General features: G+C 44.8%; 3 protein-coding genes across 4 annotated transcripts in view; all 3 read right to left on the bottom strand.

Annotated features, from left to right (window-relative positions):
• Positions 1-10,317: 10,317 nt before the first annotated feature.
• Positions 10,318-19,261, bottom strand: LOC125294126 (coiled-coil domain-containing protein 183-like). The gene is made up of 13 exons (XM_048242517.1): positions 18,886-19,261; positions 18,464-18,582; positions 18,159-18,326; positions 17,737-17,841; positions 17,455-17,577; positions 17,016-17,183; positions 16,841-16,901; positions 16,649-16,752; positions 16,274-16,434; positions 13,259-13,421; positions 11,812-11,934; positions 11,193-11,280; positions 10,318-10,573 (listed from the first exon to the last, which is right to left on the bottom strand). Exons 1-13 carry the CDS (start codon positions 19,133-19,135, stop codon positions 10,443-10,445), a joined length of 1,764 nt encoding a protein of 587 aa, XP_048098474.1. The 5' UTR covers positions 19,136-19,261; the 3' UTR covers positions 10,318-10,442.
• On the bottom strand, positions 19,257-21,796 carry LOC125294552 (patatin-like phospholipase domain-containing protein 7). The gene is made up of 5 exons (XM_048243396.1): positions 21,717-21,796; positions 21,442-21,676; positions 20,878-20,965; positions 20,577-20,680; positions 19,257-20,143 (listed from the first exon to the last, which is right to left on the bottom strand). The coding sequence occupies exons 1-5, from the start codon at positions 21,794-21,796 to the stop codon at positions 20,066-20,068; spliced, it is 585 nt and encodes a 194-aa protein (XP_048099353.1). The 3' UTR covers positions 19,257-20,065.
• Positions 21,694-27,699, bottom strand: part of LOC125294125 (patatin-like phospholipase domain-containing protein 7) — a 29,996-nt gene continuing 23,990 nt past the window's right edge. Inside the window, exons 31-32 of one of the 2 annotated variants that reach the window (XM_048242515.1) lie at positions 27,132-27,251; positions 21,694-21,805 (exon numbers count right to left, since the gene is read on the bottom strand). In XM_048242515.1, the coding sequence (XP_048098472.1) occupies positions 27,193-27,251 (59 nt within the window). In that variant the 3' untranslated portion in view covers positions 21,694-21,805; positions 27,132-27,192. Of the gene's footprint in view, positions 21,806-27,131; positions 27,281-27,699 lie in introns of those variants that run through there. The other variant, XM_048242516.1, reaches the window with a different exon arrangement.

Raw genomic sequence — 27,699 nt, 5'->3', positions numbered from 1 at the left:
TGCAGATGCTTGGGACCCGGAGCAATGAGTTAGTTGATATGGGTGCTTGAGCATATTCGCATCGAAGTCATGTGGTTTAATATTTAGGATAGATAAGCATTATGACTAGTTTTGTAGAAGACTAGTGCTTGTGAAGCCAGATGTGTGTTCTGGTTCGACAGCTCACCTGCAGCTGCTAGAGTGAGATGAATGCATTGAGCTGCAGACCCAAGGCCAAGATGGATGCGTGTGAGCTACACCTTAGCACCTGCTCTTGGAAAGCCCCCAAAATAAGATGAGCAGCATCAGTAATGCGAGGGAAGCATGACCTTGCGGCGTGAGACAAAGGACTTCAGGACAATTCATGCCTGTTTGTGACAGGAGGAAGAAACATATGTAACTGAAATATGACGAGACAACGAACAGATGAGTGCTGGGGTACCACCATGGTGCTTATGCATCTCAGAGTGCAGAGGAGCTCTGAGAATGACTTAACGCGAGCTCGCTATACCAGCTGCACCACTGTGGCAGGATAGTACAATTTAGAACTGGCTGCTGGAGAGACAATGAGTAAAGGTAGCAATGGGGAGAGAATAAGCAATACATATCGCCCAACTGGATGCAGAAATTATATTAGACATGCGCCAAGCACTGGCCCCTGAGTGAGTGGAGGGGTGTGCATTCGCGTGACATTCCATGTGGCCAGGACATTCACATCAAAGCGACTGACAATGTACCCTGGGAATCCAGAGTTCTCACGGAAGCGTTTGCTCAGGGAGAGACTCGAGTCTGGCAAGGAGTATGATGCACGTAACTTTTGCCCCTTGCATCACGGGGAACCAATATCTGTGTAGCTGATAGCGTGCCAGAGGCGATCTAAACAGATGACAGACGTAGTGTCATCCAATTGCGTCGAAGTCCGGAATCAGGCAGTTAACATGACCGTATAGCGGTATCCTGAACCATGAGCTGGCCAACCAGCGTCCAGGGCAACCTAGACAGACATGACGGCCGGGCAACCGCATCCAGGGCCACCTGGACCAAACTGGCAACCAGCGTCTAGGGCAACCTAGACGAAGGCCATGAGCGGGCAACCAAGCGCCCAAGGCAACCTGGACAGTGAGCTGGGCAACCAGCGCCTAGGGCAACCCTAGACCAACGTGGACGGCAAACAGGTTAAAGCTAAAACAATTCTCCCACAATGCCAGTGCAATTAAAAACAATTTAGAAGGTAGAGCACAATAACGAAAAGTGCATCAGTGAGTGCCGGTTTTACACAGTCAAGAGTCAGTTCTAGACAGGTGATAAGTGCTGGGATTAGGAAGGCTAGTTTTAAACCGTGCTACAAGAGGAGATATCCTCGAAAGCGCTGGCCTTCGGGAGATTTGTGAAGACAGAGGGATGACCCCCCTCCAGTATGAACTGGAAACATGATCCACACGATTGCGTGATTCCGTGAACCGGCACTGCCATCCCTGTAAGAAAGTAGATGTTAGTGTGATATGTGGAACTGCTTTTCCATTGACGAACTGCATCCCCTCAAAGGAAGAGGGGAGGCATGATGCACCTGCAGGGGTTAGCAAATTAAAGATTGGGAGGAGAATGTAAAAGGAACTTACATCACTTCGGGTGAGCATATCTGCCAAAAACAAAACAGCCAAGGCAAAATAGGAGAATGGAAATTAGAGTACATTATTTGCAGAGGATCCTGCTAAAATCGGCAATTCCGAGTCAGCAATCAATGTGACTGATGCCGTACTAGATGGGCTGAAATCACATGGACACGCCAGAGACCCGTTTTGTCTAAAGAGAGTGCATGAAGGGCGGCGTTGGCCTGAAGGAGACTTGAGTCTGCCAGTGATGATGGACCGCCCGTTTGACCTGCGAGAAGGAAGGAGGTTAGACAGGCGACATGTAGCATCGTCATTGGTAAAACAACCAGCCAACGGCTACGTTGGTAGTCGTGATCAACGAACTTCCAGCATAGGCCACCACTTAACCACAACTAGCGAAATGTAAAATTGCCGACATAATCATGAACAGCCGGTAACCATTAACACCAATATCTGGAGTGCTGAAGCGACCCACTGGTGGGCAGTGAGCAAAGTGAGGCCTGCCATAGAATTTCTAGGAACCCAATACGATCACGAATCAGAAAAAGACATTTTAAACATACAAAAGGCGCTAGAAGGACATGTTATACACAAATGACACAGCTTCTTAATTAAAATCTCAACCATGTGGGCATGAGCCCACACTGTGGTGTCAGCTCATGAACACTGACATAATACGGGCATTGAAAAGAAAACACCTACAATATTATTGCCTAGATAATAGCTTGTGTGACATATTGGCAATTGATGACCATGGGCCGGCGTGCCATCATTTTGGTTCGAGCTTTGGTGTAAGACCCCAAAATTGAGAACACAGATAGCGAGAACGTCGGGGGCGTCCGCGGCATACCTGGAACATGACAGATCAGCAGTAGCTGAGAGTAGTTTGAGCAACGGCAAGTGCATGCAGAGAATCACCCGAGGAAGGCCGTGTAGACTTCCTACCAGAAGGTATGGGACGCAATCCCAGATGGTTAAACGAATACAGCGATGAACTGGCTTCCCGCAGCCATGCACAAGGAGTGATACCTGAACCAAGGTCCAGCAGGCGAGTAGCCTAGCCTAAAGCCTATGCAGCCCAACGAGCAGCGAGGCAAATTAAGAGGCTAAACAAAAGACAAGGTTTGACGACGCTCAACCAAGGTAGACATCGAGATAACCACAGTCAGTGTAGAACATCAATTAAACAGGTCTTAATACAGGGTTGGGTTCAACGGCAGCGTGGTGCAGCTAGCAATTAACAGCACAAATCGCAGGGGATTATAAAATCAGCAGGAATTATTGTAAGGAGGCTTAAGTGAAAGTTAAACCGTGTCAGACAAGTCAGTTTGTTTGCTGCCCGCCCGATATCGTTGGCAAGCAGGTTGCATGACTGTGGGTAGAGTGTAGCCCAGCTCGAGGAGCTTGGGAAGAGAAACGATAACCTTACCAACCAGGCGCTGAAGCTTGAAATCGTTGCGAAAACGACATGGGCCTGCAACAGAGTTCGCGGGGCGGCGACCCGGCAGTAGGTTACCGTGAAGTGAAGGCTGCAACAGCGTGGCGTGACTGGTTCGATATGCAGAGATTAGCGATGAAGCGACATGCAGTGGCCCTGACTGAAGGGCGGTCTGACAGGTCTGGTAGGATTGTAACAAATAGCGCCACTGTGAGGGCAGAGGGGCCGAATGGAAAAAAGCAGAGAGCCCAGGTCCACAGAAGCCTGAGCTAGGGCGTCAAAGTCCGGCGTCCTGAAAGCAGAAGCAGTGTTAGGTGGTACATATTTAAAGAGCCCACTGAATTCCTATAGGCTAAGCTGATTGAATGAGTGAATGATCAGATTGCAGGGCTTTCCCGAAAGTAGGCAAAGCTAAGATTGGCTCCGTGTAAGCATGGGAGGAGTAAGCTACACTCTGAGTCTTCCTAGTAGAACTTTCGCTGAAGCTATCATTGATTTTAACCTTCAAACAAGTGTCCACCCACCAGGAAGAAGATGTTTGCCAATGAAGCCAGGCCAGACTCTTTGACAAAGAGGAGCGTAAACATAGTCAAGAGTATGGTTCACGAGGCTAGTGACAGTAAGGCTAATTAGCATGATAATATTTTTTTTTGCATTTTTTTCATAGCCTTTACTTTTTATTAACTGCCCACGGGAGATTTCTGAGATGCACAGATGTGAACAATATTAATTCATTTATTTAAGTGCCCAAGATCGCCATTTTGGCAACCATTTTGTTTATGCTAATTAGATGGTCAAAAACTCAAAATTCTGCTTGGGAACAGGGCTAGTTGGATTCAGCACATGTTAATTATGATAAAAAAAATGCCTCTAGAGCCATATACAAGGACTTTTTCTTTTTCTTGAAATAGCACTTGTCTAGAATGTTTCAGTAGAAGACTGGCTATTTTTTTCGAATGTGCATCCCCCCAGCAGTCTTTTATTGTAAGGTAACTCTTTCTCTCTCATTTTCTTGTGCTTCATTTCAAATGCCATTTGGGTAGTGACTGATTTGACTCCTGAACTAATTTCTAAGCTCTACAGGAAGGTCGCTGAGCTAACTCACACCGGGGGAGCGTAGGCCTTCCATTAAAGAAAACTCAATTTGGTTGCTCATTTTCACTTGGATGCGGTGCGCCACCTGCCCGTCTGCATCCCCGTAGCAAGTCTCCGTGGTACTGCTCAGTGCTCCCCAGCTGCTTCTCACTCTGCGCCTGTCACCTGCTCATGTTTGACCTTGCTGTCGTCATCGTCGTTGCCAGACAGTGCTTTAATTACCATCACCGCTCACATTCAGGGAATTTGGGCCCGGTTCCAGGAATCTCTTAATTACTCTCCCAGGGTCTTTGGCAGCTCCAGGTGAGAGAGGGCAAAGTATGGCCTCTCTAGGTCAGTTTTCAGGAACTGGACTGGTAGCCTACAAGCATGGATGCAGAGACAGCTCGCATGGAACCGCAAAATGGTCATTATGATTTCCACAGATCAGATCAGATATGTTGTTTGGCTCTAAGAATGCCTTGCATGGTGTTAACTAGGGAGTAGGCCTAGGTACATACTACACAATTACCTACAGTGCTAATGAGAGGCTTTTCCCTGTTCCGGACCGGTAATATGGAAATAGTTTTAGATTAACATCTGCGACAGCAAACACTTGCTGAAAATGATCACAGTGCTATGAGCAGGAAATGAAGAAAAGTGAGATGGCGCTTCAAGTTTAGAGTGTTGCCGCATAATGCATTATAGCCATGCTGAGTCATTCTGAAAAAGCTGCTCTGGTAACATTACGGAATTGTGTGCAGCAAGACGAAAAAACTGCTTCCTCACAAGCTATTTCAGCAGATTTGACCCACGTGCATTTCTCAGCGCAGGTAAAATGGCACCTTCTTATTTGTCCCTGAAGCTTTTATATAGGCCCACAACATTTTAAGAGTGACTCTAATGCCAAAATACATGATTAATGTCGGGAAATGGAGGAAGTAAACGCTGCTCGTAAATCTCCCTTAACTGTTCTTTTCCCCCCTTGGCAAGCCAAGCAGTAGACCACACTTTTATGGCACAGAGGTAAACATCCAGTCTCCTGTCAGTCATTTTGTGGTTTTTGTCTTTTGAACATACATATCACATTGAGAACATTTTGGTGACATTTGTTTCAAAGTATATTTTTGACTTCATTCAGAATAGGACAGTGAAGTGACAGAAAGCGAGTAGAAGAGAGAGATGTGGTGGAATCGGAAATAACAGTGGGCCGCCTAAATGCTGTGTCTGTAAGCTAGCACCACGAGACCAAAGAGAGAACATCACATTTATCAAGGCACTGTGGAGACCTACCAGAACAAGTCCAACCTGTAACTCTACTGTACATTTATTCATTTAGCAGACACTTTTTTTATCCAAAGTGATTTACAAAAAGAGGAATAGCAACAATGCAGAGAAGACTGTAGGTAACAACTAATACTACTAACTATCTATTGTCTATCTGTAACTTTTCCATGACTTGTGTCTACCTTGCCTTTGGGCAGAATGATACAGCTACTATGTTTCACCTCCACACTTGTGGAGCTGATGCTGTCTAACCTCAGTATGTTAAAAACAGAAAAATGCTCCTGATAAATATAAAAAGCCTTTAATCAAAATTGGCTACATGCCTAGGCCCTTATTGAAGAGCACCCTGATTTTTTTGACTATAATAGACATTCTTCGACTCAGAGAAGTGTCCCTTCTTCTTTTCTTTCTAATCACGTAAATCCATACAGAACACCCTATCAATAGTGAAAGCCACTGCAGGAAGTCCCTATATATAGTGCGTTTTCAGCCTTCAAATCTTAGCAAATAAGATTGGTCAGAGCTGCTGTTCAGTTATCTGTGTTCCCCTTTATCTACAAAAGAGATGACAAACTCAGCACTAACAGCCCTGTGTCACAAACTAAGCTCACTGGTTTTGTTTGCACACCATAAATAGTCTCAAATACAGGCGGATTTTGATTTTAGGATCTATCACCGTCTAAAATATATTTCACTTTGAGTTGTTGTTGTCAAACCTATTCCAACCTCAGACACTGCTACCCACTGTTACCCACATAATAGAGTGGGTTACTTAGCTGTAGTCAATAATAAATCATTTCTGAACGGGAGGTCATATTGAAAAAAGACAACACTGTGTTATATCCCATACTGTGAGTGGGGTTTGGAAGATTAATGGCTTTTCCATTGTATACTGTCAAAAGTGAGGAACGTGCCCAGGTTATTTTATTGCATGATAAAGAAGACAAAAAGAGTGCAAGCAATACAGATGGGCTCATTGAGAGATTTTTTATTTTTATTTTTTTTTTTGGGGGTGGGGGGGGGGGGTTGTAGAGACAGGGGGTGTCTCCTCTGCTTATGGCAAAATCAAACACCTTGCGCCATTCCTGCACTGACAGACGCCACACTCCCAATGTCATTTCTGGGAAACAATCTGTGAGGCAGTTGGCCACAGCAGAAACAACACAACTACACAATTAATTCTCCGATGACAAACAACATAGTCAAATCCTGCAGGCAGCGGCCAAAATCAATAGTGTGATTTCTCTCCCCCCTAGTGCCGCCCTTTTTCTAATTCTCCTTCCCCTCCCTAATGTGGACTATTGATTGGCTCGGCTCGGTTAAACGTGCCACCGCCTCACGTGACTAATGACTCGGGGGAGCGATTGGCATCGGTGCAGGTACAGGGTGTGTGTGGCCATGCAGGGGAGCTGGAGGGGGGCCAGCCTTATGCTGTGAACTGACCTATTTACATAGGTTGGCTTCTGTCGCCTGAAATATTGATGTCATTCTCAAGATGTGTGTGTGTGTGAGTGAGTGAGTGAGTGAGTGAGTGTGTGTAGATAGATAGATAGATAGATAGATAGATGGATAGATACTTTATTGATCAAGAATCAAGAATTCATCATGTGTGTGTGTGTGTGTGTGTGTGTGCGCCTAGGAGTACGGAAGTGGACTTCTTGAGAGTAAAGAAGAAAGTGGTAAAAGAGACAGGAGGTTAGCAAGATGTTATTTTTGTCTAGCATCCATCTTAGAGTTTTGTTGTCAAAAATGAAAATTGATGATATTTAGAAGAGTCTCTTGATTCTTTGTTTTAAAAGATGCCTTATGCATATTCTATGTCTTGTTTATGACACGTAGGGAAATGGCACCATTATATTAAAGAAGCATTTTATTAGCAGAGTATTGAACACATGACCTTAGCAGTCTAAATGCATGAATGCCATGACCTACAGACCAAGTTCTATGAAGCATGTGTGTGTGTGAGTGTGTGTACGTGTGTGTACATGTACACACCAGTCTATATATCTTCAGTTTGACTGTTTTGACTCGTTCTGAGGCCTGACCTTGTTTTCCTACAGTAAGTACAAGTACTTACCTGTTCAATCAGTCTGAGGACCTGTATTGATTGTCCCATAAACCAGCAGTGTATCGACCCTGTGCCCTCTCAGTGGCCTTTTGTCTGCTGTTTTGTCATCTCCTCGACCTAATTCTCTCAGAATGGCGTCTTCATCAAGCCCAGGCCTACGGCTAGCCCCAAAGCTCTCATGGGCATAGCAGACCTACTGCAGACCTCACTCACAGCCACTCAATAGCTAGCTTCAGACCGTCGAACAAAAGCCGAGCTAGCCAGGCCGAGCCGGGGCTAATTACTTTCACACCTTCAGGTGCGGGTGCTAACTGGTGCCACTTGGGGACTATATTGGTGCCACTTGGGGACCTGATTTCTGGCCCACCCTAAACGTTGGGCACTTGGTGCTCGAGCTGCGCTAGAGGTGGTGTCAAGGTGAAGGCGGGGTCAACCCGTTGTTGTGTGTGAAGTCGAGAAACATGATCGAATGGAATGGCTATGAAAGCACAGCAGTATTTGCTAGTACACCGAGTTTAGAGATAGCGGTAAGGTCCGTATTAAAGATGTTTGCCTGTCAGTAGGCTAACTCTGTCCAGAGGTCACCATGTAGCACAGTAGGCTCAGTAGTTAACATAGACAAGCGTCCCACTAAATGATTCCTGCCAGTGTGTTTTATGCTATCAATAGTGTGGAATAGCCTAAGCTACTTAAATAACTATCGTAAAAGCTCCAATTTCAGTTTCAGCCCCTTTCGTTCAGAAATTCTAAAATAAAGATGTTAATACTTCAAAATAACATTTGATAAATGAACCTTACATTTTCCAGTAGCCATACATGTGTAGATTTGAACAGTCTGGTTTGGTCTTAGCAGGAGCATCTACTGCCTATTTTCTTTACTGTGCGCTCGGAGTTTGGTGCTGGGCTGGTGGGTGGCCCCTCACGAGGCACATCTTCGTGAAATTAAAATTCCACTGGAGCTCCAAGCGGATTTGTACATACAGCCTTACAACACTGTTTTGAGCTCTTCGAGTCACGGTAAAATGTCATTTATAGTACATAGCTCACTTAGATACACATATGTTGTGTGTGCTTGCGTTTTCTTTAGGAATCCACCGTCTTGGTTTATATAGAAATCTTAAAAAATATATAAAAATTATAAAAAAAATTTAATCACCATGCCGGAGAGAAGAGAGAGCTGCTCCACGGGCCACCGCCCCCTAATCTGCTGGCTGATCTGCTCACCGGGCTGAAAGGGGACTTGTGGACTAGGCCTAAACTGCTGGCGAAGCATCATCACCTGCCTGCGGACTTATTGAGTGTTTTTTTGTTTGTCTTTATCTTTGTCTGCATGAGCGCTGAGTCCGTTTGTTTTATGTTTTATGTCTGGTCTTGTTCTGTAAGCCTATTGTCTTTGTAAAGACAGGCTTGCTTTACTGTCACTGTCTATTTGTCTGTCTGTTTATTTGTGTAGCCTATGTCTTGGTGTGATGTCACAGGTACTGTACGCTGGCGATTACGCCGCTCTGTCCGGCACCTGTCTTGTGTCTTTTGTTATTTTGTAAATTGTTTGTTTGTCTTGATGTCACGGGTACGCTGGCGACTACGCCGCTCCGTCCAGCATTGTTTGTCTTTATGTGTCAATGTCTTGTGTGTGGAGCGCTTTGGATTGTACTAAGTACATGTTAAATGCGCTTTATAAATAAAAATGACTTGACTTGACTAGAAATGAATAGGCTATTAAGTGACATACACGTAAAAGGACAGAAATAGGTGACTGACTTTGATAGCATACAGTATAGGAAAGAGATACGTGACTTTCTGCTCATCTTGTGTAAAAATGGGTGGTATTGGTGACGTTTTCACAAGCGAGGACGTGTCGAGGTGTAATGCGGAAAGGCTAATAACCTGACAGTCTGAACACAAACGTCTCAGGGTCATGAGGCTTGTAGCCTGGGCTACTATCACCAGGTGGCCCCTCAAATGGGCAGCCGTGGCCTAATGGTTAGCGCTTCGGATTTGTAACCGGAGGGTTGCCGGTTCAAACCCCGACCAGTAGGCACAGCTGAAGTGCCCTTGAGCAAGGCACCTAACCCCTCACTGCTCCCCGAGCGCCGCTGTTATTGCAGGCAGCTCACTGCGCTGGGATTAGTGTGTGCTTCACCTCACTGAGTGTCTTTCACTAATTCATGGATTGGGATACATGCAGAGACCAAATTTCCCTCACGGGATCAAAAGAGTATATATACTTATACTTACTTATAAATGACCCTAGCCTGGCCTGGCTCGACGGTCTGAAGCCGGCTAATGAGGCAGCCTCCACAGGGTGGCCTCAATCCTATTCACATGCACCACATGCGCGCCATGTTAGCGGATGCCCTAGTCAACCGATCTAATGGCAGGTGAAACCCACAACCCTGCTCTGCTCAATGTCGCCACCAAATGGTGATGGGGAGGAGCGCAAAGAAGGCTCTTAGAGCATAGACAAAGACTTCATTCATTTCTTCATTCATTTCTTCAGATCACAGTTTCCAAGTGCCTTTTTTGCCTTGTCTTATATGCACTGACATGTTACCTGCCTTAAGATCTGAATATTGCCACAACAACCACAAACATCCCCACACAACACGACACCACATATCTATGAAATATCTTTGACCTCAGTCAGGTTATATGGTGCTTGTTTGTACAGACAGTCCTGTTCCAACAGTTCTGCTCTGGATGTCTTACTGATGTTTTTGTGTGGAGGACTCAGTGGTAGCACTGACACTTAAAGGTTCCACACACCTATCTTGATGTAAATACAAACAAAAAACATCAACATCATCTAAATAAACTCCCACCCTACAGGATACCAACAAAACAGAAGTCTAAAGAGGTAAACGGATAGCATTGGCCTGTTTATTTTCTTTGGGCTTTACCTAGAGCTCCTCTGGCTGTCTTGGGACTCTTGCGATACACTCTCCCATGCCTCCACACGACCCCTCCGGGTGGGCCTGAGCGTTTAGCTCTTCTTGGGGCCCTTGTTGGCTTTCTTATTGGGCTGGTGGGCCTCAATAAGCTGCTTGTTGCATCGCTTGATCTCATCGCGACTAAGGGAGTAGTCATCTTCCTGACTGCGGAACTGGAAGGTGTCTACAGAAGAGCAAGGGAGGCCGAGAGAGACACGTGCACGCCGTTATTGGAGCAGACAATGTGTATGACCCCTCTTGTGTGTGTGTGTGTGTGTGTGTGTGTCAAAAGTCACATGGACAAGAGTGTGCTGTGTGTACCACTCCCAGACAATCTAAATATGTAAGCATTACATGGCCCTTATGCTGAGATACGATCGCACTGAATCCCCACACCAGCCTCCCACCCGCCATTCTACTGGCTTCCTCAGGAGGCTCTGAAAGCTAATTCTTCCTCTTATGTATAGCAGCCAGCAAACAAAATAATAGTCCCTCACCAGATTTAGTGACTACAGTGTATTTACTTTTGATAATTAGCACTATTCAGTATTTATGCAACAAAAGATGAAGGGGAAAAAATTAAGTGAGAATGGCACTATAGTGAGGTAAGGGCTCTCTGAACAGTGATATACATCTGTTATGTAAAGAGTCAATGACATGAGCCAAATGAACATACTGTTAAGAGGAGAGGTAACAGAAGATGCCCAAGCACTCCTGGCACAGCAGATGCACCACACGGACGCACGCACACACACACATACAAACACACACACATACAAACACACACACACACACACACACACCTTCTGAGTTGCTGTTGTAGGTAGGGCAGCTGGCTTGCTTGCAGTTGCGCGGCTCCATCATGGTGCTCTGGACAAGGAACGTCCACAGCTGCAGGGCAGGAGAGCTCAAAGGTGAGTTTGTTGACAGAGCCCAACTGTGCATTAAATACAGGTGAGTTTCTCTCACTGAAATGAAGCAATGTCAACAATACAGGCTACCATGCACACAATTTCAGTCGATGAAAGGTTGTTGTAAATAAGCAACTTTCTCTTCTTTTTTGTTTTTTTTAACAAAAAAGTAAAGAGAGCAAAATGTGTTGCTTGTCTGTATGTTCACATTGAAGAACCTAAGAGGACTTGGGCTGTTTTGTTTAGTCAATTCTTGGTGGGGTGCGTAGGTAATTGGATGTCAAAGTGATGAGATCAAACCAGACGCTGCGATTCTGGTAAACTGTGGTTACGTAAGACCAGCGGGATGGCAAGTCGGTGTGCAGAAGGTAAAAGTAAAAGTTGCAGAGGTGTCATCAAGCAGTATCAAGCATTGCTGTGTGGGCCGATCCCAGGGCCAGTGTGTGTGTGTGTGTGTGTGTGTGGACAGGCCTCACAGAGGGACCGGGAGTGGACAGGAGGAGTCAGACACCTTGTCGCTGGCGCCGCCTTCCTCGCTCTTCTCCAGCTCCACGTCCGGCAGTGAGGTCAGGCGGCTGTCGATCTCCTGCAGCTTCTCCACGGCGTCCAGGCCAGCCTCGGTCGCCGCCACGTCCTGCGGCACAGCAGAGAGGACGACTTTGTCACGTGTGTCAAAAGTCAGAATAAGGCTTTTCACATTTATTTAACCAGGTTTGTAGTGGCATCCTGCTGCACAGAACACACATGTACACACACACACACACACACACACACACACACACACACACACACACACACACACACACACACACACACAGCACTGGGCTGCCCTGGCTAACCTCCGCCTTTTCCAGGCTAGTGCAGCTCTCTGCAGGAGCGGCAGCTGGAGAGGTGCCATGCTTAAGGGCACACAGGTGTGGCTGATGAGGGACTCTCTGACTGCCCCCTGGTCAGATTCCTCCCAGAATGCCCGCGGCTAAAATCAATGAACCTTTCTCCACCAGCCCACTCATAACATGGTACAACAACACTTAACAGCTCATGGAAAACATAACAAAAGTATTGAAAAATACAGAAAATCCAGATTTAGCACCAATGTTTCTGTTCAGCCCTGGCAAGTATAGGGCCACCTGGTCTGTTCATATTGTGCAGGTATAAGTATAAGGTATAAGTGTGTAACTACTATGTAAGGGATAATGGCTGCCAAGGTGTCCTGATATATGGAATTAATGGACAAGGCGGAGGCAAAGAGCTCCATGATGTATGTGCAGCGTGTGACAGCGAAGCTACACCAGGCACGTAACTGAAGCGGTCCGTTCGCGACGCGTAAAGTCCATTTTAGATGAATGGTCTATTTTTTTTTAACGTACGCGCCGCTATCACGTCTGGTGTAGCTACCAAAGATTCTAGAGCGGAGAATCTTTGGTAGCTACTTCCATTGATTATAGTGGAAGCTAATTCTTGCAGCAGACGCAACGCGAACGGAACGTTTCAGTTACGTGCCTGGTGTAGCTCATCTCTGAGACTGTTGTAGCCTACTGCTTATCCCCCAGCTGCCATTATGCATATACAGTAGGCAATAGTCAGGCCAAAGAAACCGGCGCTTCAGTTTAAAAAGAAGCCGACTTGTTCAGTTTGTTGTAGGCCCTATCTTTTAGGTCCTGACAGTGATAATGGTGGGCGGTTAGCTCGTTTACAAATGATTCCATTATTGCAAAGTCTGCTTATAGTTACCATTCAAATGAACATTGCTTTGGAATTTTTTTTTCCCCATAGGTGTCCCATTATACAGAATTGATAGCCACCCTGCGAGCTAATCAGAACAGAGTATTTCTTCTCTATGGGTGATATCTATAGTAAGTTGTCCAAAACATCAATAAGCACTCCTCATCTGTAAATCGGAGACCTTAGCACCTGGCCTCTAATACTAATGGTCAGTGGAGTAGGTGCTTGTCCACCTTAGTGGCGGGCAGGCAGGTGATGCGGTAGAGGAGGTTGTTGACACCCTGCTCCACGCCCTGCATCACGGCTCTGGCCTTGGCCAGGAGCACCTCCCACTCCTGGCAGCGCTGGGTCTCCCACTCCAGCTCTGCACACAGCTCCGTCTGCATCTGCTCAAATCTGACGCACGCGCACACACACACACACACACACACACACACACACACACACACACACACACACACACACACACACCATTACACACACACACACACACACACACACCATTACACACACACACACACACACACACACACACACACACACACACACACACACACACACACACACACACAATCACACACCATAACACACAAACACACTCACACATGCACGCACATACACACACACACACAAACCAGGGGGGAGAGAATAAGTAATGTGCACTCAGGAGCTTAATATTGATAAGAGTGATAGCAGCACATACAGTAGGATGGATGTACTGTATGTATGAACAGATACAAAGATAGATTTAAACAATAAGCCCCGAGAGGTCGTAGGTTACTGATTCTACAACAGCTGAGGGGCTTTGTTAGGCACGACGCGCTAGTGGAGTGCCTAAAACCCCTCTTAGCTGTTGTAGAATCAGTGTAACCTACAGACTGTTACTATAAATACCTGGCAAAGTTTCATAAAGTAAAGGCACAGCAACTAGAAATATAACAAGTTATTCCTAGATAATCATTCTTCCGCCAAGAAATATATTTTCCTCTATCTGAATGGTTGCCAAGCAACGTCAAGACGCTGCTACTTTAATTTTTGTATCAAGTTATGGTAGCGCAGTAATATAGAACGAAATGCGGTCAAGCTGTATGTCTATGCTGCATTTTACAACGGCATCGAACGTGATTTAGCCAATCACAATCAAGGACCGGAATTATCAGTTTTAGAAAAAGGTCAACAGACAGAAAGACAAATAGACAGACACACAGACAGACATACAGACAAATAGACAGACAGGAGGACTGAAATACATGTATTACAAACAGCTGGCTTTTCTCAGACTTTTGTAATCATCCTCATCATCCTCATTTAATGCTCACACAGTACCTCAGATGGGTCAATGTATACATGAAAGAACAGACAGACCGAGACAGAGATAAACAGCCAGCTTTTCTCCAACTGCTTAAATCCCCTGTGTTCTTTTTATATCCCCAGTAAAAACTGCTCACCCCTTACAATGTGTTTGTAAAGCCTTTCTCTATTCAGTAGCTCTGAGCCATCATGCTCTTTAATGACTCCATTTTAGCACTCCCAGAACGCCTGGCAACTTGTAATTCTGCATGTCACTGCACCACACTTCAGTCGGCAGACTCCAGAGAGGGGAGGGTGGGGTGCAAGAAGTCCCCGGCGAGACACATATGTCTAATAAGATTAAGGCCTCCAGTGGAGATGCTTCGACCGATGGTGAATATGTCGTCAAAGGGATACTTAATCCTTCAGCCTCCTGGAAATGAGGTGTGTGTGAGTGTGTGTGTGTGCGTGTGTGAGAGAGAGACAGAGAGAGAGAGAGAATGACAGAAGTGCTTATGGGTGGTAGTGGTGGTGATGGGAGAAGGCATCTCAATATGAATCAAGAAAAGCATCAATCATCATAGTGACTGCAGTTAGACAGGCTGGTGAGGCGAACAGAGAAGGGTGAATGTGTGTGTGTGTGTGTGTGTGTGGTGGTGGTGGGGTGTCGGGGTGCTGTGTATATCACTGTGTAAAAATTTGCCTCCCAGTGGCAAATTGACAAAGCCGTGTTTAATCAAAGCTGTGAGAATCCCCCACGGACGGGGAAGAGTGAGGTCAGTGGCTTGCTTTGCCATTTACAGAGTAAATCATGGAGGCCACCATCACAACTCCCACTGACACCGAACAATTACCACAGTGCAGCAGATCGACAGCCACGACCAGAAACGCTCGTTTACTCTGAAATTTAATCAGCTGCTGGGAGGAGTGAAGCAGCAGAATATGATCAGAGCACAACAGCATGGAGACTGAGTGCTGCTGATTTGCTGGATTCAGGGGCATAACAGCATGGAGACTCAGCGCTGCTGATTTGCTTGACTCAGGGGCATAACAGCATGGAGACTGCAGCGTCTGGGTTAGCAGTGACGGCAGAAAGATCCTGAGTGCGGCTGATTTGTTATTGAGCTTGTTAAGTTTCAGGGGGCAATGAACTGGAGTCTGATGAGACATCTTTGATGATCTGAAATGATCTGACTGAGGACAGGTATACAAGTTCTGATTGAGGACAGGTATAAATGATATGATATGAGGACAGGTATACATGATCTGATTGAGGACAGGTACAGTATAAATTGTATGATATAAGGACAGGTATACAAGTTCTGATTGAGGACAGGTACAGTATAAATTATATGACTGAGGACAGGTATACAAGTTCTGATTGAGGACAGGTATAAATTATATGATATGAGGACAGGTATACATGATCTGATTGAGGACAGGTACAGTATAAATTGTATGATATGAGGACAGGTATACAAGTTCTGATTAAGGACAGGTATAAATTATATGACTGAGGACCGGTATAAATGGTATGATTGAGGACAGTATAAATTCAGGGCAGGGTTGTGGCCTACTGGTTAGGGCTTCGGGCTTGGAACTGAAGGGTTGCCGATTCGATCCCTGACCAGTAGGAATGGCTGAAGAGCCCTTGAGCAAGGCACCTAACCCCTCACTGCTCCCCGAGCACCGCTGTAGCAAGGCAGCTCACTGCTTCCGGTTAGTGTGTGCTTTACCTCACTGTGTGTTCACTAATTCACGGATGGGATAAATGCAGAGACCAAATTCCTTGTATACGTAACGCAAGTACAGTATGCAAGTAACTTCAAACCTGCTTTCCATTTACATGTAAACCATGTATTCAACAGTCCTTACCATACTATCAGTTTACCATGCTATTGTTTGTTTACCATGCTATTGTTTGTTTACCATTATTGTATTATTGATCTGACTCTCACCTTTCGCTGCTGGGCCCAGGGTTGAACTTGCTCTGGGCGTACTGCAGCTCCAGTGCCACCAGGGCCTCCTGCTGCTGGGCCAGCAGCTCCTCACACTGTGTCATCTGGGTGTGCAGCTGCTGGCGCGTGGCCCTCTGGGACACCAGCCGGCCCTCCAGCTCCTGGGGACACACAGGACTCAGGGCTCTCACACGCAGCTCGTTTAGAGCAGCCCCGAACCCCCTTCCCTTCTCAAATGAAACTGAAGCTACAATCTGACAAATGTGAGAGTAGTTTAATCGCATGTGGAGTTTTGTTTGCTGTTTGGTTGGGCACACACACACACACACACACAAACACTACACAAGCACACACACACACACACACAAACACTACCTGCAGTTCAGTACAGCTGAGGGCCTCCTTTAGGTCATCCATGTCTTTAACTATCTTCACAGTGGACTGCTGTGCATTGGGCTGAGTAGCCGACTGATGGGCCACTGAAAGATACATACAACGATCAATCCAAAGGTAACATGTATTGAGTTGCTTTAAAAACATGTACTGGCTAACAGTGCTATGAAATACCTCGCGCGACAGTAGGCTCAGTGATGTCAGTGAGACCATCTTTGGGTACGACTGACTTCCTCTGTGACATTAACAACAAAATTCTCATTTCAGTGACGAAGGAGACATTTTCAAAATGAAATAGAACGACTCTGTGAGGAAGGACATCTCTCTCTCTGTCTCTCTCTATGTTCACCTGTTCCTTCAGTTTCTGTGGACCACGGCTGATGCGCCTGTCCGTGTCCTTCTCCCGGTCCATCCGCGCCTCCACCTCCCTCTCTTTCTCCAGCAGCTTGTTGTTCAGCTGCTTCTCTATTTCCCAATGCTCCATCATCAGCTGTCTCTCCAGCTGGACCAGCATCCCCTACAGGCCGCACAGAGGCATTACACCCAGCAGGAGCAGACAAGGACTGCTCTTATTGCTTCTCCATGCAGAGAACAAAGGGCCCTTCAAAGTTCAATCGCATTCAGTCTCAATGCGAAATTCAATCTAGGCATTCAAGAGCATTCAAATTCAGTTCCCTTATCAAATACTGTGCAGGGAAATTGAATCCAACTCAGGAATGCATTTAAAAATGAATTCATGTGGACTTATTTAGATTCAAATTGGCCAGTCCGCGGGAGTGAGATCCAACCTTAGTGCTCTCCACTGCAGCTACGGCTGCCTGGGACATCTGGGCCACTTTACTGAGCTCCGTCTGGCCACAGATCACAGTGGACTGCAGTTTCTCTAAGACGTGGGGCATCTCCCTCACCTCCTGAGGAGAGACCAGATCAGAGGGTTTAAGTACAAGCACCAGAACATACACTTTTAACTGCATGTTATTTTCTTATGACAAGTGACTTTGCAAATTATGATGGCATTGAAGTGTGTGTGTGTGTGTGAAACAGAGAGAGAGAGAGAGACTTATACATACTCGGTGTAGGTGCTCTTGCACTTGAAGGTATGTGTTGTGGATATTTGCTGCCTCAGTGATCTTGATACTCATTTTCTCAAGGCAGTTTTCCAGCTGCCGAACATGCTGCATACAAATATGGAAATATACAGACCGATAGCTAGACAGAGATACAGGGATGTTGCGTTTTATTTCATTCTTACTGCAAGGGCCATCTGTCGCCATCAGTTTTTTTCAAAAGCAAAATGCCAAATGTGCACATCACCACAAAAGCCACTTGGCCAAAAGCTCACTGAACCTAGAGCAACAAATCACATCCGTCATTATAAGCCTGAGCTGAGCCTTCTTACTTCCAGTAACTATATGCATGTGACAATAAACTTCCTTGTATCCTTGAACTGAACTTGTTTTTCGGTGTCATTAACAGGACCGTATCGTCTTGCCTGATCATAATGTCGCTCATCACCATCAGGATTGTTGTCCAGCTCTAGACTGTCCATGGTCTGCTCCATCTGCAGCAGTTGGGATTTTCTCAGCCGAAGTGTGTACTGCAAGCCATTGTGCTGCTCAATCAGGGTGCACAATTGACGCTGTTGCTTCTCCACGATGTTCTTGGGTTGGGTATACACATACACATTTCTTCATAAATGAGGTGAACAGACTTCCAACTTATAGGCTACTAGTTAGCACACAGCTAAACCGTTATGATCATACTGTTGTTATAAAGAGGGGACTACTTTGACGTTACCTGGAGGCCCGGCCTTGTGTTGGGCAGATAATTGGCCAATATCTTAGCAGCGCAGGGGGGTTTTTGCTCATTTTCCAAGATGTCCCTTGCGGCATTGTATTCGGACTGGTTCAATTTCTCTATTGAGGTGATATGGAATGTTCAGTTGTGAGAGGCCAACTAGGCCTTTATCAACCATAGCCTAGTTTCTGAGATTTTTAGACCACTGCACTATTGATGTTGAGGGAAAGGTCTGATGTGGGATGCAATCAACAACAAATATTTGAAACCTGAAAATGTCCAACTAGTCTATATGCAAAATGTGGAGCATTATCATAACACGTTTGTTTTCTTTTAAACCTATTACAGTCCCACAAAAGCCATTTCAGTATTCACATAAACAAATTGTAGCGGCACTGATCCTGCTGTAAGCGGTATTTTACCTAGTTGTTCAATACGAAGTCTCTGGTCTCGCAGCGAGAGCCCCTTTAGATTCTCCATGTCTGCTGAACCCATGTCGTCCGAAAAACAATCCATTTTTTCGTGATTATCAAATTTAACAGTGTAACCACGACTACCACACGTCATAAAATAACAGAACGCAATCTCTAACGCTCTGACAAAACATGGACGTTCTGACATTTCGAAAATGAAAATGTTAATTAAAATACATTGCCGCAACCACACACTCATTCCAAACAAACTATAATAATACCCTGGCTAAAAATGATTAGCTTATGCAATGACTCATTCAGTTCAGAATTCATATGGCTTCTGTGTGACAATCAAAACAACACAATAACAACAACAAAACTAGGTAAAACGATTTGTTCAAACCTTAAAGTCACCATAAAACAATAAACAGCACTAGAGGCATCTTTCCCTTTTTGAATCTTTGCCCTGCTTTCACACATTACAAACAGCAGCTGTCAAATATCACAGTAGTTTCAGCACCAAAATGCTGACATATTGCATTGATATTAGTCATTATATTAGGTACAGTTTATACTGCATATAATGTCAAAACTATTAACCAACAAACAAAAGTAACTATCCAAACACCTAAAAATGCCCAAACTTGGCATATAGAGGTAACTTGTAGTGCATTTGAAAGTTTGAGACCAACTTGTATACAATTCACATATGAAATACTCAGACTGTACTAACATACTGTGACCAGCAGATATTCAAATTTCACTTCAATTGAATCCAAAAGGTATAGTGCCATGAAAAACAGATCATATTTCATTATCAAGATCCCATTTTTCTCTCTAATATTAACGAGGTAGTACCTCAAATCATTTGACCAACTTTGCGTGTTACCAACTTTCAGTCACTTTTTGACTGTGTCAGCAGACTGATTATCTGACCAGGATAAGTCTTTATGCCTGCCCAGAACTAATTACATGGATCCAACCTCTGTCCAGGCACATATTCCACAACTGTTGCACTAGAAAAGACCTTTGAGTTAGGTATAAAATACACATTAAAGAAAACAAATTCATTAACATGAATTATTGCACTGGGAACTAGGCTACTTTATGCATCACTAATGACAGCAGAGTTTGCACATTCATCGTCATCATGGAGTGGAGTCTTTAGTGTAGGGACAGTGGCGACATCTCATGATGCTAAGAACGGCGAGGAGGAGGTGGAGTTCGCCATCTGGTGACGCCGGAGTCTAATCCCCACATCTTCATCCTGACACACAGAGAGAGAGAGAGAGAGAGAGAGAGACACACAGACACACAGACACACACACACACACACACCCCGGCTTTTATAACTCTCCCTCCACAGTGTTCTGTATCAATTAGGGAAATTAGGGCCCATTTTCTCTAGTTTAGAGAGGGTAATACGCTATGGAGATTAGAGCATGGGTAGCATGCATCCAATTTACACTCAGTTTCAAGAGCATGACACTTTCCCGATTAAAAACAACATGCTGAACAACACAATGTTTTTGAAAACAAACAAACTAATACTAAAAAAAATAATGCAATATGTGCATGAGTGTGTGTGTGTGTGTGTGTGTGTGTGTGGCTGGCTTTGGCTGAGGGGTCTAGCTCTCTATCTAATGTCCTCCTTCAAGCTCTGTCCAGCAGACAGCATGGGTGTCCACTAGGGGCCTTACCGTGTCTCCCGTGTCGGCTGTCTCGTCCTCGGTGTGTTCGCTAAAGTCAAAGTCGGAGAGCATCGTGTCCTCATCATAGTCAGTTTGGTACTCCGATTCATCCGCTGTTTAAAAAGAAGAATGCAGGTGTGTGAGTGTGTTTATGTGTGTGTGAGAGAGTGTGTGTGTATGCATGTGTATGTGTGTTGGGGGATTGAGTGGAATGAGAACACTGCAATCTAATGGAGCAGAAGAACTGGGGCTTTTGAAATGACACTGAAAATCAGCATGTCCCAGGTGAGAAGCCCTGTCCTGCGCTTACCTTCTAGGGCAGACTGCTTGCTGGCCGGCTCTATCCGCGACACGATCTCGGCCAGATCAGTGAAGGATGCATTGGGACAGGTGTGTGCCTGGGACACAAGTATTCATATAAACAGAAACTATATTGACCACAGCAACAACTCACAGCATAGAAACATGTACGAGTCTGTTGCCTGTATGGAAGAAAAACTTTAAAAGCAGTTTGTTTGTTGAGGAAGCTGCCATATCAGGTTCACTAATCACACTGGCTCCTCAAGACCAATGAATAGTCTGGGCGACAAAATATGATGTAAAAGCGACACAATTTCTGTATGCTGGGGTATCACAGACCTTGTCGCTTACATTTGAAGCAGCAATTTGTTTTTATCAAGTGACACTTGTCGCCTGGAATATCAATTGGCCTTTATAATTGTTGTGATAATTCTTGAAAGCATGACGGTACATTTCATTAGAATAACTGTGTCATGCAGCGTTTCAGATGCATACTGTAACTCCGCTGGAAAAGCGGAGCCCTTGCTAGTGGGAGGGGGCTCCAGTGGAGGAGTGTGCTGGCGGCGGCACTCACATTGCTGTTCTGGGTCTTGTGGAACTCCTCCTGGTGCCAGTCCTTGAGCATGGTCTCCACCACGCCACTGCGCTCCCACACGCTGAACACCGTCTTACCGTGCTGGTAGCCCACGTCCTGCAGACACACAGACAGGCCCTGGATGAACAGAACCAGAGAGAGAGAGAGAGAGAGAGAGAGGGAGTGGGGAGAGAGGGACTCAGAGGGAGTGATCTCACCGATCTCAGCTTGGGAACTCCAGCGTGTCAGAAGGGTCGATGGGCGGCCGGATGTACTCGCAGTACTCGCTGCTCTTCACCGACTCCAGCTGACGCACGCAGCACACGTAGGCCAGACGCGTCTGGATCTCCGCCATGTTCAACACCTACAGGGAACCAGGTGACACTCACCTCAGCTCCTCACACTACAGTCATTTCCTGTGTACTAGCCACATTGTGTACAAGCCGCAGGACAGTGTTTTATGCAAGTTAAAAGAAACAAAACCATATTGATACTCGTTCCGGGTCGGCGCGGTTCGTATGTAACTACCTAAACTTCCAAACTTATCTATCTTAAATCTCCTTGTTACCATCTACTTTCTACGGATTTACTGGCTACCATTATATCTCGTGAACAAACTCTTGCATAAACTGTTGTTGCTCGAGGCTTTGATTATCGGACTCTATAACCTTGATCGCCAAACTTTTCTGTCAAACGTTAACGCAAACGCAAGCCAGTATCAAGGGCTGCAAATAATACCGGCCAAGGAAACGATATCTGGAAGAAGAAAGCATCAAATTCCTTCTAACGCTCTCAAAACTAGTGACTCAATATAAAAGTGAGATCTTCTCAGATTACTTACCCGCTACCTGTGTTCGAAGTTATCAAGGAACTGCACGATATCGCTGTTGCTAGCCAACTAGCAAACAAACGCTTAAAAACAGTTGACACCGGGCGGTGCCCTCGCCGCCACACACGCATGCCTCCCCTCAGCTGTGCACCAGGCTGCGACTCATGCGCCCTTCTCAGCTAAAAGATAGTGGAACTCGGCCAGAATAGCGACCCTCCATCAGATTGAGAAGGATGAACAGTTCCTCGACACCTTTCTCTCCGTAGTAACGCTACCTCTCTTACACATACAAATGCCAGATGCCCTGATTTCACTCTGTCCTCCAATACTTTAACCATGCCATGCACTAATGCAACTTCTGTCCCTGTTGCCTCTCCCCGCCTCTGCTGAGAACCAAGCCTGCTCTGCTGGCCAGCTCCACTCCACACCAGCCTGAGCCATGGCGTAGAAGCAAGCATCACAAGCACGCAGACGGTCCGGACGCACTCAGGCCCAGCCCAACCTATAATGACTGGAAAATCGCTATGCCATTCTGACCGAGGATGAGGAGCCCCTCCAGCCCCGAGACAACCATCCTGGTCCCTCCTCAAAGTCGGCGCCTCCCCCCCTCCCCGACCTCATCAACCTCCACCCTGGTCATCGGGTAGTTCCATGGTTAGAGACTCCTGCATTCCCCCATCATGTAGCTGTCCCTCCAAGGTCTACTGCTTCCCTGGTGCCAAGGTCCTTGACATCCAGCAGAAACTCCCAAGCATCCTGGCCCGCCACACCAAGGTCAACAACATCATCGCATTAAGGGCAATTTAACGACATCAGAGATAAGCAGTCAGTAGCACTGCAGGAAAACTACAAAACTCTCATCACCACTCTGATGGGCACAGAAAACGCTTTGTCATCTCTGGGCCTCCCCTACCTACAGAAAAGGTGCTGAGAGATGGTCCAGACTGTTCGATCTCCACACCTGGCTCAAACGCTTACTGCGCTTCCCTAAGCATCCCCTATGTCAACAACTGGGGCTTGTTCTGGGAGAGGCCCAGTATGCTGAAGCGTGATGGTCTCCACCCAAACCAACATGGAGCCAGGCTACTCTCTGACAACATAGCCCACACTGAGACATTGACATTCTGTAGAAAAATATTACAGATTCACTCCCAGGTATTGATTCAATGGCATTATACATGTGGATGGGTCTGAGAATGTTTTCTGCAGGGTAACATACAATACTACTACCATAGATCAAGCTGTGTCATGCAATAGCATGACTTATGCTTATAGTTCTATTCCAACGTTGATTTCTACCCAACGATAGTAAAAAGAAAAGACAAATTTAAAACTAGAAACCTAACAAATATTCTTTCCATACCTCAGCATATTCCCTCAAAAGCCAGAGGCATTTTCAGCTAACATGGGTTTACTAAATATAGGTGCACTTACTACCAAAACCTTGCAATCAATGATTTTATTAGTGAAAAAAATTGGATTTTCTGTTTCTTGTTGAAACCTGGTTGACTTCAGACAGCTTAAGCTGTTCTTGTTGAGACTTGTCCCCAAATTATAATTTCTTCCACTCAATTAGACAAGGCAAACGAGGTGGTGGAATTGCCTCCATTCTCTCAAACAAATATAGTTGCACACGAGTCAACTTTGGCGAATTCGCTTCCTTTGAGTATATTGCCCTCACTCTGAAGGCTGACCCAGTTGTACTTCTATTAACCTTATACCTCCTAAACTATGGACTGGCTTTCTCGACCAGTTTTCTGAACTTATGTCGCTCATCATCACTAGCTATGATCGGATAATTGTAAATGGCTTAATTCAAATATTCATGTCAATAAGACAACTGATGCTAAAGCCAGTAAGTTCCTTAATGTGTTGGACAGTTTAGAGCTAAAGCAGCATGTTACAGGACCCACCCACAACCTTGGCAACACCCTCGATCTAGTCATTTCCAGAGGGATAGAAGTCACAGACTTATCAGTAAATGATATAAATATGTCTGATCATCATTGTGTATCTTTTAATATTGTACTACATACTCCAAAATTCATCCCGAAATTGCAATCAAATCGCGACTTTGACATTAGAGCAGAACAGCAGTTCATAGCTCTTATAGACTCCATAAATTTAGATATTTTACATCATCCCATTGATCAAATGGTAGAGGCTCTTAATCGTGAATTAGGCGCTCTGCTTGACAGAGTGGCACCCTTAAAGACTAAAAAAGGCCCTGTAGCAAACTGACACCTTGATGAACGAAAATATCCATGATCTAAAAAGATCATGTAGGAAAGCTGAGAGAACATGGAGAAAAACTAAGTTACAGGTTCACCGTACATTCTAAAAGAAAAATTGCAAATTATAATAGAGCTATTCGAATGAGAGGAGGAACCACTTCTCTAAGGTAATTGCTGAAAACAGTAGAAACTCTAGGGTGTTGTTCTCTACCATTGATAGGCTATTGCATCAAACACCTTTTGACACACTCAGTCAGGCATCCTCTCTAAGATGCGAAGAATTTGCAGACTTCTTCAAAAACAAAGTCATTTCTATAAGGGAGGCTATTGGTAACACAAGTAATATGTTTGATAGTACACCCAAAAACAGCCCCCCCAAAATTAAGGTCCTTTAGCACTATTACTCAATCTGAGCTTGGTAAAATTATAACTCAAACCGGCTCTTCAACATGTGTTTTAGATCCAATCCCTACTACATTCCTCAAAAAAGTATATGAAGGCTTAGCTCCCTTTTTTCTCAAGGTAATAAATACCTCATTAGAAACAGGTATATTTCCAACTGCTTTTAAAACCGCTGTTGTGAAACCTTTACTTAAAAGTCAAAACTTGACCATACCAATCTGAGCAACTACAGGCCTATATCAAATCTATCGCTTTTTGAGCAAAGTACTTGAAAAAGTTGTTTGCAATCAGTTAAATACCTTCCTCAACGAAAACAGTATCCTTGAAAAATTCCAATCAGGTTTTAGATCAAATCACAGCACAGAAACGGCTCTAGTAAAGATAGTCAATGATCTCAGACTAGCTACCGACTCAAACAAAGTCTCAATCCTTATTCTTCTGGATTTGAGTGCTGCATTTGACACCATTGATCATAGCATCCTAATTCACCGCCTTTGCAAAGTGGGTGGGTCTCTCTGATAATGCTCTAAACTGGTTTCAAAACCTACATTACTGGCAGAGATTTTTATATCAGTCTAGGAGATCATGTATCTGAAAAAATGACTTGCCTTTTTAAAATGGCCCAGGGGAGCTGCCTTGGTCCCCTGCTATTTTCTCTATATATGCTCCCATTGGGAAACGCCATAAGTCAGCATAATGTAAACTTCCACAGCTACGCAGATGATACCCAATTGTATCTTTCTGTGGAGCCAACTAACCCAGATGGCCTTTGCTCCCTCACTGCATGCCTAACCTCCATTAATCAGTGGATGAGCAAAAACTTTTTTGAAACTAAATGATGACAAAACAGAGGTACTTTGGTTGGACCAAAACTAAAGCGAGATATTATTCTTAGTAATCTGGGGAACTTGGCACACCAGGTCAAACCAAAAGTAACAAGCCCTCGTGTCATCTTAGATGCAGAGTTAAGTTTTAAGCCCCATATCAGTAAAGTTACTCAGACAGCCTATTTCCACTTGAGAAACATTGCCAAAGTGCGTGCCCTTTAACTCAACAAGATGCAGAAAAGCTAATTCACGCTTTATCACTAGCAGGTTAGACTACTGCAATGCACTTTTCACTGGTCTTCCCCCAAAAACATCTAAAGAAATTGGCACTCATACAGAACTCTCTGGCGGCTAGACTTTTTAACTAAGACTAAGAAGAGAGAACACATCACCCCTGTGTTGGCTGAACTGCACTGGCTCCTATTTCCTATAGAATTGATTTTAAGGTTATGTTAATTACTTACAAAGCTCTGAATGGCATAGCACCTTCATATATCTCTGAGCTTTTAATATCTTATCAACCACAAAGGAAACTTAGATCATCCAATTCTAATCTTTTAATCGCACTCCAAAGTGCTCCACAAACAAAGTGGAGAAGCTGCGCTTATCCATTATGCCCCCAAACTATGGAACACCCTGCCTCTGTACATCAAGCAGGCGAAGTTCAGTAAATATTTTAAAAGATCTGAAAACATACCTGTACAGGAAAGCTTTTAGTTAACTCATCTTATCCTGTAGACTACATTTTCAGATTATTCTACATCTGCTACTATTGAGGGCTTAGCCAGCCAGAAGCGGATGGGCTCCCCTATTAAGTCAGGTTCTGCTCAAGGTTTCTTCCTGGAATATGGGAGTTTTTCCTTGCCACAGTTGCCATATGGCGTGCTTGTGGGGGTAAGAGGGTTAAGGCTGCCAGTCTTATGACGCCATTTTCTATATTTTGATATGTTGCTGAGTATAACATAAACAGCAAAGAAAAAGTGATTGATAATGACTGACTGACTATTATTGTGTTACATGTTTCAAATGTAAAGCACTTTGAGCTGCATTCTGTGTATGAAAGGTGCTATACAAATAAAGCTTTATTATTATTATTATTATTATTATTATTATTATTATTATTATTATTATTATTATTATTATTATTATTATTATTATATTAATACCATATTAACTGCCCCCGTGTATTAACCTCATAGCTGAAGAAATTGTACAAAATCAATGTATCAGCCGCGGCTAATAGTTGGGAAATTACAGTACAGACACCACAACCATCACTAGCCACACCGTTTGCCACAAGCAAGCTCTGGGTGTTTATCCTGTCCCCACTTAGCCCCACACGTTCAACCTGTGAGCCTGGTAATCTGTGAGTCAAGCCCCTAAGGCTGACTGACTTACCCGGATGCCCTGTGAGAAGGGGTTGAATCGGTTCCACAGCAGCCACCAGCCAGACAGGGCGTCACCATAATTGGTCAGGTCCCTCTCGTCGCGGCTCCCGACATCGATGGCAATCACCACCTTGGCGCCCATAGAGCGTGCAACATCAGCTTTGGGAGGAATGGATTGGGGGGGAGGGCATTGGCACAGAGTCAAGTTAGCTTTCATCTAAAGTCACAGAGGACAGATGCTTCGGAGCTGAGGAGACAAGGCTTATTTTTCACCCAGCCACTGAGATCCCTTTACTGTTGCAAAACAGCACCATCTCAGTCAAAAAAAGTTACCATACACACAGCCAGGGCAGGCAATAGATAGCTTGGCATCAAGGCTAGATTAGCATACTGTAGATTCATGGCAGTAATCAAAGGTACGACTTTGCAGACAAATTGGACAATGAATGCATACTTTGCATCAAAGGTGTACTCATGCGTCAATGACCTTGGTATGCTGTAGATAATGGCTTTGGCATTAGAGCTACGGGGGCGTTTGAAGGCAAAGTCCCAGGAAGACTATTAAAGATGGATGTGGC

This window comes from Alosa alosa, chromosome 5 (assembly GCF_017589495.1).
Source record: "Alosa alosa isolate M-15738 ecotype Scorff River chromosome 5, AALO_Geno_1.1, whole genome shotgun sequence".
Classification (NCBI taxonomy): domain Eukaryota; kingdom Metazoa; phylum Chordata; class Actinopteri; order Clupeiformes; family Clupeidae; genus Alosa; species Alosa alosa.
This window is presented reverse-complemented; position numbering and strand designations above follow the sequence as displayed.